The sequence below is a fragment of the Sorghum bicolor genome, chromosome 3 (assembly GCF_000003195.3).
Source record: "Sorghum bicolor cultivar BTx623 chromosome 3, Sorghum_bicolor_NCBIv3, whole genome shotgun sequence".
Lineage (NCBI taxonomy): Eukaryota > Viridiplantae > Streptophyta > Magnoliopsida > Poales > Poaceae > Sorghum > Sorghum bicolor.
The window spans coordinates 64,208,308-64,222,229 of record NC_012872.2 but is presented as its reverse complement, the minus strand read 5'-3'; the positions used below and the strand labels follow the sequence as shown (position 1 = coordinate 64,222,229).

The following is a 13,922-nucleotide window of genomic DNA, read 5'->3' as shown; positions in this document are numbered from 1 at the left end:
AAACCCATGTTCCATTGAATGAATCAGACACGAGTGGCGGGCGATTGACGTGCCGGTGCCGGGGCGCCGCCCGTCAGCCCCAGCAGTGTGTTTAACTAGCGAAACGCCGGTGATTTCGTCGGTGTTTCCAGCTATAGCTAATGGAAACAGAGACATGCGAACCGCTCTGCTGGAGATATGATTCTGGAAATGCCCTGTGGGGTACTTTGGCTGGGGGCCGGCCACGGCCAGGGCCAGAGAGACAGAATCAGGACGCAGGATTGACGGCAAAAACAATTGCAGGGCCGTGTCTGTCCGTCCCTGTCGGAGCGTTTAGCCTATGCACACTTGCCCTCTGGTAATCGTGGGAAAGAAAGAACCATTAGGATCGAAGTGGGGGGGTCAACTCTATCGCATGTGCCCTGCCTGTGCTGCGGTCTCGTGTCTCATTCTGTCGCAGGGCCAGGGGCCAGGCCACCAAACTGCAGCAGCACTATTCCTATTCTGCATATCCACCCACTTGCACAAAACAAAACCACGGCGCCGATCTTGCCGGGGCAGCAGATGCAGCTGCATGCCCACTAGGCAGCACGAGTGCGTATCTCGTCGCGCCGGCCGCCGGCCTAGCTCTCCAAAGAATCGAATCAAGCAAGGCAAGAACCCCAAATCCCAGTAATTAAGCTAACCCAGACGGCCACACCCTCATGCTGGTCGGCGGATGTGAGGAGGGACACTCCACTTGCATGCGTCGATCGCCGCAGCGCAGCGCAGCGCAGCGCAGCGTGCGGCATCCAACTGTCCAACAGCGATAGCGAGGGGACCCGGGACAACCAAGTGTACTCCCCGGACCGGACCGTGTGACCGTGACCGTGTGTAGTGGCGCACACTGCTAGTAACAGCGAGCCGAGGTGGATCAGTGTTAGTAGTAGGTATCGGGGGCGCGCGATCGATCGCTTTTGCGTGGCAGAGCACGAGCACCAGTCGGCGCCGGCAATGCAACTTCCCCGAACAGGATCTCGATCGGGTCGGGCCAACGAGCGACCGAGTTATCAGGTAGGACGGAGTCGCCGGCGCCGGCAGCAAAGCAACAGACATGGCTCATGCATGGCTGACGCTGTTGTGTTCCTTTGCTTACGCTGGCAGCTGGCTGGCGGCGATCGGTCTCGCCGGCTGCCAGCCAGCCTGCCTGCCGCGAGCCGATCCGGCCGGAGCCACGTACGTACTGCCGGCGCACGCTGACACAGTGACATCTCTCCATGCTGCAGTCCCACCTTTTGGACTGAGATCGCGATCGTGATCGCGCCGCTGCCGTATCTTCCTTGGTTGTTCCAAAAGACGGGAGACAAAGGCAGCTGGATCGGCAGAATGGCCCGTCACCGCTAAACTATAAACTCGTATACTTTCTGCACACCTCGCATGTACTCCTAGCAGGTAAATTTTGTTGTAAGACAACTTTAACGTCTATATTTACTGGTGAATACTACTATTTAATGTTGTCATTATTGATGCACCTCGCGCGTGTGTACGGTACTAGTAGTATCAGCTATTTTCAGAAGTGCAGGAGAGTAAGGAGTTTAAAATCGATCATTATATCTATGTCCATTATATCCTAATAACTTTTAGTGGTTTTTCATAACTTTTGCATAGGAAGTAGTTTGAAGATAGACATCATACTAAAACTATATATAGAGCTCAATATATAGCTTTGGTTGTCAAGTTTTCTATTTAAAATAAGTACCGAAAGTTCCTTTTAAATAATATGCTAAAAAAAGAAAGTTCTTTGTTAAGTTCGTGTGTAATAATCTTGTGTAATACAATTATATCTAGTCTAATCATCTTAATTCTTCCTAGCCTTACAAGTTTTGAATGAGAACTTTGTATTAGTTTAGTTGATATCTGTGGCTTTCATCTTTTTTTTTTCTTAACGGTCTTCTCTAAGGCCTCCTACGACATGCAAGATTGCAAGTAGAGTCATGTTTTTAATTAGTAGAATTCTAGGCTCTAGTTGTAATAATATTAATTAGAAGTTTTAATAGTCTGTTTCTCTTGAATGCTAGTCAAGTAGCTAGAATTTGAGTCATCCTAAGCAAACGGTATAGAGCTCGTGTGTGCTTTTCAATTGGCTTTTGAGGTGGCACGGACAGGATGGATAGATACAGATCCATCTCTATCGGAAACTGTGCTGGTGGCTCAGAGAATTGTACTGGCAAAGCTGACGAGCACTGACATATAGGTAGGATAGGACTTCGTCGATCTCCCTCTCGATCTGCGACCGAGCGGGATCATATCTCTAGTACATGCACTCTGCATTCTCTCAACTTGTGCGGAGCGTCGAGCGGCGGGTGATCGCGCGCGCGCATATTCTCATCTGTGCCATCATCTCAATGCCCATACACATCTGCACGTACGTCGTTCCGCCGATCCGATCGCTCCCGATCGCCTCTACTGCCTTTTCGAGAGAAAGGGCTTGGGTTTGCATTGGTTCCACTGGATAGACACGCACCACACGTACTAGGCTACTACCTAGAGACACGTCGATGTGAGTCGATCTCCATGGCTAGCTAGCTGCTGCATATGGTACGTTAAATGGGTGGCCCTGGATACAGTACAACCTCTGATATGATCCGGTGTGTCTAAGGTCTTGTTTGGCACAGCTCAACTTCACTAGTAAAGCTGTTTTATTAGAAAATAGCTTCATGAGTGACTTTCTAGATGAAGCTGAGCTGTTTTGGAGAAAGTGTTTGGCAAAATAGCTTCACCAACTACTTCATGCATAGTTGAGAGAGAGAAATGAGGGAGAAGCTGCAATAAGCTTCCAGCTTCATCCAACTTATGTCTTTGTGAGAGGGGAGGGAAAAAACAGCTTCACCCATGAAACTGTTTTGGAAATAAGTGTTTGGCAAAAAAACAGCTCACGACAGCTCATGTACCAAACACGCTCTAACTTTCGACGGACGATCGCCATCTCGCTCAGCAATTCAGCATGTATGACGTGCGCCGGCAGAGCGCCGAGAACTAGCTCATGCGCGCGCGCATGCAACAGCTTTGCAATTGCAACCCGGGGTAGCAGTAGCACAGCACAACATGTGACGAGATCCTGCCGATACGGGTCCAAATCTTGGTCGAAAGCTCTTTTTGGGGATTTGGTTCGTTTCGATCGACGTGCAGAACATGGTGCAGGCGGGTCAGTACGAGTAGTACTAGCTATACGCATGCAACTATAGGAGGCAGCAGCACGCTGCACCATGCGTGCCGGTTGACGAAAGCAGCAGCACGCGTGCCGCAGCGCTAAAAGCTCTCATTGGCACCATGCATGCCACCGCGCGCTTGCCTTATCGCGTCGATCGGCATCGCCGGCGCTTCACGGTGGAGCCCGCCGGCCGGCCTGTTGGGCACGCTGGCACGGATAGATGATAGTCGGATCCCGGCCGCGCGTGATGCGGCAGGAGCAGGACTCCACATGCTGCACTGCTTGAGCCGGGGCCCTGCGGCACCGGCACCGGACACCGGCACCAACAGTTTAACCACTTTTTATCCACAAAATGTGCCACAGCCGATCGAAGCTCTTTTTACTTAGGCCTTGTTTACTTCCCAGAAAATTTTGCAAAATTTTTCAGATTCCCCGTCACATCGAATCTTTAGACGCATGCATGGAGTATTAAATATAGACGAAAACAAAAACTAATTACACAGTTTGGTCAAAATTGACGAGACGAATCTTTTGACCCCAGTTAGTCTATGATTGGACAATATTTGTCAAATACAAACGAAAGTGTCACTATTCATATTTTGCAAAAAAATTTGGAACTAAACAAGGCCTTACTGTCCAGGCCGTGGATTTCCCCAGCGCCGGCGGGTAGCGGCTGTCGCTTGCCCAACGGTTGGGGAGGGGAGCGGCCCCCGCAAACCGCCGACCGGGTTTCCTTCCCTCTCGTGCACAGCACAGCCATGCCAGTGACGGGCGCGAGTCGGATGGCTCGGTGGCTGGCCGCCACGCGTGGCGTCGACTATGTGGGTGGGGCGGCAAGTGAAGCCTCGCTTTCGGTCTCCAGGGGCGCTGACCGCCGGTCAGCGAGCCGCCACGTAGGCAGATAGCCATAGCCTTGAACGCGCGTGGACTACTTTGACCCGGGACCAAGGCTCGTGACAGCGAGGTATTAGTACTAGTAACTGGCTCATCAGGTAGCTAAAGCACATTCTTTGCGTGGATGATGACGAATATTTTAACTACACTTTGGTCATTACCCATTGCGATTTCGAAATCCGGTGTGCGCTTTTCCAACTTTCCGTGGAGCTAGCTAGCCGGGCAGTTTGGTCGTGTCAAATTGGGCCTTTTTGACCATATATTTGTTGGGGGGTGATGTACTCTACAAGCTAAGCTGTCAAGCTGATAATAAAGTTTGTTTAGGCTGGCTGCTTTGTTTGCTTCTTGGTAGCGGTCGAGGTCACTGGGGAATAATTGAAATTAGTAATAAGCATGTGTGAACACACATGACCGTATTGCTTTGCAGATCAATTGCCTTGACTTAATGGGCCAGCAGTGCCTTGATAAAAAGATACATAAACCAAGTTTTCATAGAGAAAATATATCAGGAATAAAATTGGCGGCTCCCTTTTGGAGTTTGGAATATCTTTTTGCTGGATCCTCAGTTTGCTATGAAATTTAACTATTTTCTACATAACTTTAATAAAATTCCTAAGTTCTGTATAAAGAGAACATGATAAAGTATTTGTATACTCCCTCCATCCCTAAATAAATCAATTCCTGAAATCTATGCAAGTCAAACTATCTTAAATTGGACCAATTTTATATAAAAGAGTACCAACATGTATGACATAAAATGGCACAGATACTAATTTGATGTTATAAATCTTGACAAATTTTTGAACAAATTCGGTAAGAATATAAAAAGTTTGACTTAAGACAACTCTAAAAATCTATTTAACTTCCTCCTTCCAAAATAAAAATAATATTTCTAGCTCAACCACTTGAAAAAAGTTGCCTAAAAAAATTTATAACATGGTTGTTGGGGCCCATGGATGTTTTTTTTTTTCAACCCAAAAAGAACGGATTTGTCAAAAGATGAGATTTCAAATCCTAGTAAGGGCTATTCAGTTACTCAGGAATGGAGGCAGAAACCAATCCAGCTGATGAATTGTTATATAAATTACTCAAACATTCTAGCTAGAAATAGCTTCAAGGCATCAATTCTAGACAATTGAACAAGGCCTAATTGAAAAAGAATATAGTTAAAGGAAGCCAAATTTGGCCATCACTCGTTGAAAAAAATTAAAGGTACTAACAAAAGTGAGAACTTCTAGATCAGCAAATTTATGCATACTTAGACATAGATGGTCCCCCAAAAAAATATACGCTTCGTGTAGTGCAATTATCAGTACAACTAAGCCCGAAAGTACATACATCGTCATTGAATGATTGAAAGAACAATATAGTTTTACCAAGAGATCAGATTTCCAAATCTTACTAATCAAAAAACCAATTATAACCTAAATCTCAAAAGGCGGTCAAGTTTGGCCATTAGTCACGTATCTTTGGAAAGGCATGCCCTTTGGAATTGGAAAGGTGTAACAAAGGAGTACAGATACAACTGCTGAGCGTGTCGTCATTAGCAGATCATTTGGTACAGATCCAAATAATTACACGTCTCGCAATAATAATAATAATAAGGCCATCGAGGAGATCGATCAGACGGACAGATGTGAAAGCTGAATTAATAAATTACGACGAGCGATATTATACTATATAAAGGTTTTGTTTTGAGGAAGACATGCGAGCATGAATCGGTTGTGCGTGCGTGCAAGTGGAGCGTTAGCAAACAAAAGTCTTCTGGAATTATTTTTTTGCACGTGTTGTTGGGCATTAATAGTGGGCGGCCCGACCCACACGTACTGCATCCGCGGGTAGGCAGGGCATCGGGCATCCAGTGGTTCGGTTGCTCTCTGCTACTGGATCCAGCGCTGCTGGCATCACATGAGTTGGCCGGGCATGGACGGCCCCGGCCGGATTTTGCATGATGAGGGACGAGATCCCAGTTCCAGGTATGTGTGATACTCTCCTGGATTTGTTTCATATATAAATTTGAGCCGGTACATTCCCCAAACACTTCTATATATATTTGTTGGACTGCATATTGTATTGACTTTCAGGTATTGTGATGATCTAGTATATTGTTCATGACAAGTGGCCGAGGCGTGTCGTCTTATTGACTCTAAAAAGTCAAAAGCACCACACACAGTTGTTTTAGTAGCTCAAAAAAGAATTAAAGAAGTCCATATTTCTACTCCGTGGCCCGTGCATGTGTACGTCTTAAGATATTTGGTATAAATCTTTGGATACATTTGTTTCGCTGGGAGGAAAAACAAGAAAATGGGATAAACTATACTAGTTTATATAATAAAAATTAGTTACTTTCTATATCCTGACGTGTCATAGGAAACACATCATCTGCACGCGCGCGTGTGTGGTGGTGTGTACATGCTTATTGCTTACGTACGTATATATATCTTTGTATCATGGTAGAAAGTTCCAAACCAGCAACCAGAGGTCTACAGAGTTACACCATGTGGTGGACCAACCTAGCAAACAGAAACAAATTTTAATATTATTACTGCACATTTGAACATATCAGTGTATTAGTTTTTTTTTTCTCGAATACGCAGGAGATCTGCACATTATTTTCATTAAGAAGGAACAAAATTAAGTACAAAGACCGACTGACCATATCAATATTAGTTTTAAGTCACGAAATAATATTTTTCTCTCCTAATAAATTAACATCAGCTAAAAAATCAGCCGGCTGAACAGAGATTTCTGTTACCTTTACTCCTTGTGCCTTGTGTGCAATCCAGAAGCAACAACACCCAGCCAGAGGGAAAAGGGCACCATATATATGTATAATAATACCCATAAACAAAAGAGAAATAAGCAAACGACGATCGAGAGCTAGCAGTCGTTGTTTAGTCTAGTTCTTTTCCGAACAAGTTGTGTCACCACCTGTGTGGCCAGCTGAGCGACAACAAACCATGCATATATATATATATATATCTGGTTTTGTTTACGGGAAAAAGTGCTTTACTAGATTATATAGTCACGCAACATCAATCGAATTATACACTGTACTTTAGTAGTTTGTATATATGTATCATATATAGCTGGCCGGAGGCCTGCACGACTACAAACTGCGTGACGCAGCACGAGCATCTAGTATATGTGTTAGGTCTCGCAGGCGCTGGCCAACCAAATCACGTTTTCGTGTGCCACGCAAAATCGCTCCAAAATCTGCCTGAAAACGACCGGAGTGTACCGCCACCAATAATCTAGGATTGGCATGCAGGGCCGGGGTTAGTCATGTCGTCGATGATTTTGTGCTGTCTGCTGGCTCCTCCGATCGATGATCCTTTGCAGTAACTAAACTAACCAACCAATCGATGGATCACTGTGCGAGATGCTGATTAGGTGTGCTGTGTGATTCAAGTGTCTCTTTCTCTCCACGTACGTACTTTTCAGTGCAGAGTCGTGTGCTAGCTAGTGGACTAGTGGGCTTGTATGTGTCGATTCAGTGAGGGTGCACTGCTGCATGATCAGGCATTAGCACCGGTCGGAAAGGGCCTGTTGCTCTGGTTCCCGAGCCGGTGCTGCCCTTCCAGGACTAAAGGCCCACCCTTTAGTCTCGGTTCTGGCAACCGGGGCTAAAGCTCCCCCCTTTAACACCGGTTGGTCCTGCCAGGGCTGCCACGTTGCAGGACCACCGGTGTTAAAAGGTTTCTTTTTCTTTTTTTTTTGGTTTACTTCTTCGGTTCTGTTTATTGTTTATATATAATATATAATAATAGGTTTTTCAATACATGTTTTGCTGATACAATAATATATTTATATTACACGCATATTAAGCATATATAAATGAAAATTATAGGCTTAGCTTAATAATTAAGCTTTGCCTATAATAAAATGAATAGACCACATCAAAAATTAAATAGATATGTAAAAAGCTTTATATATATATATAGTTTTATATGTACAAAATTCGTAACACATATATACATAGAGTTTTTTCTCCCAATATCTACAAACGATACAAATGATCATCGTTGTTTGGAATAAGAGTTTCGTTGTCGTTGAAGTGAAACTCGCTGTTTGGATTGATCACTTGGTCGCGGAGAAATCCTGCTATCGTCTCTTGGATAGCTTTGATTCGGTCTTGTTGTAGGACCTTTTCCCTCAGCCATTCCGTCTTTAATTTGAAATAAATAAAAAAGGTATTAGTTATCTAAATTATTCAATATAATTCAGGAGATAATGAAAAGAGACATGTAACGTACTCTGAGCGTCTCTGTGGGTGTTTGATTGACTTGTGCCATCATGAATTTGCACACGTAATATGCACATAGATTGTTCCCCCCTTCTTGTCTTAAACACCACTGTACGATATATATATATAAAAATATTCACGACCACGACAATAAGAAGGCTAAAAGTTAGCAAAAGTTTGTTAGCTAGTAGAACTTACTTGTGGATGTATTATGTTAAGCGGCGCTTTACATCCACTGAGATGTTCACGGTCAATGAATCTTTCCCAAACCCTACACAGCCATTGTGGATCGTGAACTAATAATTACAGAGTCATATTATGATATTTTTGTAGCTGAGATCGACATTACGTATCTTTGAATAATGTTTACCATTTGTTGATAATTTTCTTGTGGTTTTCTCATTGAGTCAAAGATTATCAACCGGTTCTTGGGAATTTCAATGACCATGAGTATCCAGTGAAAGCTGTTTACACACACACATATATATAGTCAGTCCTATAATGTAAAATAAAATATGCATGCACTTAATAACTATATAACTCACTCGAAGTTGAAGGGGAAGAGTATTTTTTGTTTTTCTTTTTGGTTCACAAAGAACCTCATAAGATTGGTGCAGACTTCTGTCTCATGATCTGCTGTCCACACTGCCTGCGGAGCCTTGAAAACAATATAAGGGTCAACGAACCCAATACTATTGTCATTTCTCATTCTGAGCTCTCTCATTTGGTGCCTGCATATATACATACAAATCCTAAGTGTGTAAGGATTATATACATGTAATTAAAGAAGTTAGAAGTATAATAAAAAGAAAAAAATACTTACAGACAAAAGCAGCTGACAAGAGATTTGTCAAGAGCGTTGAGGTGGCATAATTGGTGCAATTCTTCGAACTGCACGTATATGAGGTCATCTCCACGGAAGTAGTGATGTTGTCTAATACGAACAGAAATCCAATTATCTCCCCTTCTAGACGCCTAAATGCACCATTTGTTTATTGCAAACATTTGTGTGCCGAGCTCGTGTAAACGCTTAGGGTCGAATAGACTCCTGCCCGGTTCATATCTTGCCCTCCATTGATCAACTACCTCGGCTTTTTCAAATGTTTGGCATCCAAGAATGGCGGCAATTTTTTCTATATTTAAACCGCTCTGTCCAAAGTAACGCTCAAACGAGTCTAGCTCAGACAACGCTAAGGATTTCTTTGGCATCAAGTCTTCATTTGAGCCGTATTGATTTGGCACAATCAAAGGGGGCACCGGTTTTGATACTTCTCCGAGCTGTGGGACTCCCTTTCCTACTCTCTTCTTAGTAGGCTGTGAAGACTGACCAGAGACCGCTCATAGTCCGAAAGTGCTGGCTTTTTCTGAGCTTCGCGTTGCTTCTTTTGATGGTCCGCCACCTTCTGCCTCAGTTCCGATGGCTTCACATAAAAGTACGGCTTTTCTGGGTTAAGCCGTTTTTTCCTATTCTCCTTTATTTTATCAAAAAATTGTTGGACCTCAGCTTTGGATGTAGCAATTACCTCCTCTTCACTCTTTTCGTAAGGTAATTTTTCTGGCGTCGTAGCTCTCTTTGCTGAGGTAGCCTTCTTTGGAGGTGGGACCGATGACTTCGGTCCTTCTTGGGCGGACCGCTTCTTACTACCTCGCTTTGGAGGCGAGGGGACCGACCGTGCACTCTTTGGAGAGGGCGGTGCAGGCGGTGGAGGTGGTGGGGCCGATCTTTTTGGCGTTGGAGAACGCGGTGGAGGAGTTGGAGACCTCGGTGGAGGAGGTGGAGACCGTGGTGGAGGCGGTGGCGGGGTCGGTGTGGCCACCGCAGGTGTTGGAGGAGATCCAGCATTGTCACCGCCCGCAGCACTATGATGTGCTGGGGAGAGAACTGGACTTAGGTTGGAGGAGTCCCTGCAAAGAAAACAATTTTGGTCTCTGCCCCGACAGCACCTGTCAGTAGCCGTTGGGCAGGACCCTTTAGCACCGGTTCGTATTACGAACCGGTGTTAAAGGGGTCTTTAACCCCGGGCCGTAAAAAGGTCGAGGTTTTTGGCCATTTTGAGCATCGACCAATGCCTCATTCTGTAGTAGCGGTGGCTCTATTATTTAACGCGTTGTCGACATGCATGTTGCCTTAATTGCCTAGCTTGTCCGGCCCCCACACTGCCCGTACGTATGTGCACCAAATTAGGGGTACGTGATGCATGCATTAGGGTCCTTCTTGGCAAGGTGTGGTCCAAATTTTTTTTTTTTGTCTCTCATCTGCTGTCACCCCCGCCCGAGATCGATCGGTTTTGATCGATATATCATATATATGATGATCTGATCAATAATCTACGTAGAGGACTGGAGGTGGCAGGTAGCGCTGATATACATAGCTATTTATTACGTCATCTATAGTTTCTGTGTATTGAGCGTAATAATGCAATAATAGGCATTTCACATGCGGCATTATATGGGCATCCATGCATTATGCAATTTCGATCAGGCTCGTGGGAAAGCCCTCATATAGGAAAACGGCAGCATGGGGGGATATTAATTGACAAATTCGAGAGGTGCGTGGACACGCAAGCTGGATGCAAGAAATGAAGAAACCACAAAACATGAGGAAGCTTAGGTTTTGTTTAGCTCATGAAAAAAAATTTAAGTACTATAACATATTTATAACTATAGTAATTAGTGTTTAATTATGAATTAATTAGTCTTAAAAATACAAACTATATAATTAATCTTTTATTTATATTTAATGTTTATAAACATTATTCGATAGGACAGAGCCAAAAAGATTTTGGACGGGAAGCGATATCTACCCTCGTCCGTCGGTCCGCGTGGGTTGCCCCGGTTGTCACATGTGACATTCGTCCGAACCCGGGTGTGAATCAACGCACGGCAGCAGGCGGATCTTACGTGGGGTGATATGCCCGATCGAAGCGCCAATGACGCTTGTGTCACCCAAGGATTCTATCTATCGTTCGTTCATTCAAGCGTGAGCATGACGTCGTTGGCGGAGGGTTCCGGCAAGAGATCGGTGTTACGGCAGCAAGAAGAACTCTCTTGTGCGAAACCGGACAACCCGCCGACGAGTCATGCATGTCAGGCAATATCCACTCGTACATCCATATCTCTCGTGTGACCTCATGCTTGCATGCGGCCGCATCATTTACGTACCCACACAATGCATGGTGGATGATCTATTTATATATACTCCCTCCAACCCAAAAATAATAATAATATTTTAGCATTTAAAATTTATCTTACAAACATGCGTCAGGGCACTAAATTGTCAAAAAAATTCTAGAGCATCATTTTTATGCGACTGAGGGAGTATATATCGTCGTCACATGTTTTATTTGCATCGACTAGTCATAAATAATTAATTCTGTTCAATTTTTACTAATATCCGTTCATAAATAGTTAATGCTGACAATCTACTAAACGTGGAGTACAATATTATGAGTGTTTTTTTAATCAAGATTATGCTTAGTATTTTTTTACTATGTTTTAAAACTAATAATTAGAATATCTTTTTTGCCAAGAAAATAGTTAGAATTACTAACGGTCAATGTTTCATTCGGAGCTAAACTTATTTAATCGTTTTGGGTTGAGCAGAGTGCAGACAAAGACATTTGAAGGACCATGCATGAACGTGTTGTGTGTACTATGCCTAAGCAAGGCCTTTAATGGTGTACAGTACTCCAGTGTGCGGTCCAAGCATACCTACGGCGTGGAATTTTTGTACAGACAGAATAGGAGGGCACGGGCGGGACCGTTTTTCCTTGTCCCCGTGATAATTGTGCGTACGACATGGCCTGACCCCCGTGACACACGACGACCGGCGAGCGTGGTCACCGACATGCATGGTTAATGCTACTACGTTGCCTTCTTGCAGGAGCAGCTCGTTGAAAACGAATGCCACGTGGAGGTAGCAGTGCATTATTATTGCTGGGTATAGTAGCTGCAGTGGCGAAGCCAGGATTTCGATCTTGCGTATTCCCACAACCGAAAAAATAATCCAATGCATAACAACATAGGTTTCAAGTATAGCTCATAGTAATATTTTATCATAATTAGAGTCATAAAAACAGTACAGTAGTGGAATAACAACTTGTTCATATCTAAGGCATGAAAGTAGTAAACAAACTAATAAGGAACAGAAAGAGCTTACAAAATACTATAAACGTCCTTTAACTTTGCGATCCTTCATAGCTTGGAAGCGGTTGATAATGTCTTTGTCTTTAACTCGTAGAAAGAACTCCCGCTCAATAAATGTAACCAAGCAATCATTCAAGTATTGATCTCCAATTTTATTTCTCAATTTGTTCTTCACATAATTCATGACAGAAAAGACTCTCTCAACACTTGCAGTTGCTACTGGAAGCACTAGCACCAATTTGAGAAGCTTGTAAACAACTTCATGTCTTTCACACTTGCTTGTTTCAACAAGCTTAACAGAAAGCTCAGCAAGAGTTCTCACATTTTTGAACCTTTCATCAGCAAGCATATCATTGATGTACAAAGTAAGTGAAGAGGGCAGATGTCTCAACTCTAAGACTGAGAAATCATTGGGATAAAATCCAGCAAGCTTAACCAATTTGTCTTTGTCAAAAGCAGCAAATGAATTAATAGGATTGAATGAAGCCATGCAAATAAGCAACTCTGTGTTTACCTCATCAAACCTTTCATTAAGCTCCAGAAGCTGCCTATCAATGACGCTTAAGAACATATCAACACGGAAACGATGTAGATTCTTGATCTTGACAAAGAACCTTCTATCTCTTCCTACAGGCTTGTAGAATATGTCCATGTCAGGAATTTTGATTTTATTCTTCACACAAAATCAATCCACTTCTTTGAGGAAATCTTCCCATCCTTGATCCTCCCGCAATTGATGGAATTGAAGCTTGGTCAAGGAAATGAGTTCTACTGCATTGACAATATCTTGATCCTTCTTCTGCAAGGCATAATTTAAGTCCGCTGTGAACCCAAGTACTGTTTGCATCAAGTGTGCCATGAAAACAAACTCATATGATCGAAATATTGTCAACATTGTCTGTGCATGTGAACACTCAACACCTTGAGAGCGATCATCACCAACCTTCACGAGGACTTTCCGAATTGCAGGATATAAAGATAAAAGGTGCATAACAGTCTTGTAGTGAGATCCCCAACGAGTATCTCCAGGTCGGCCTAACCCCATTTCTTGGTTCAAACCCTTTCCAGTTTCAATGTCATCCAATTCTAGAGCTTCTACAATTCTCTGAGCTTGTGCTTCTCGAAGCATTTGTGCCTTCTTACAAGAATTCCCAATAAGGTTCAACAGAATTCTAACTTGATCAAAGAACCAAACACAATCTGGGTTTTCCTTAGCTACTGCCACAAGAGTTAACTGAAGTTGATGTGCAAAACAATGAACATAGTAAGCAGATGGACATTCATCCATAATGAGTTTCTTTAGACCATTAGCATGACCCTTCATGTTACTAGCTCCATCATAACCTTGCCCACGCACCATGGACAAGCTCAAATTATGCTCCATCAATAATTTCTCAATTGCAGTTTTAAGTGTCAAGGAAGTAGTGTTCTCAACATGAACAACACCTAAAAACCTCTCAACTACCC

The 13,922-nt window shown here is 43.6% G+C and overlaps 1 protein-coding gene across 1 annotated transcript; it reads right to left on the bottom strand.

The window, feature by feature from the left end:
* On the bottom strand, window positions 12,475-13,107 carry LOC110433750. Its single transcript, XM_021456312.1, has one exon. It carries the CDS (start codon window positions 13,105-13,107, stop codon window positions 12,475-12,477), a length of 633 nt encoding a protein of 210 aa, XP_021311987.1.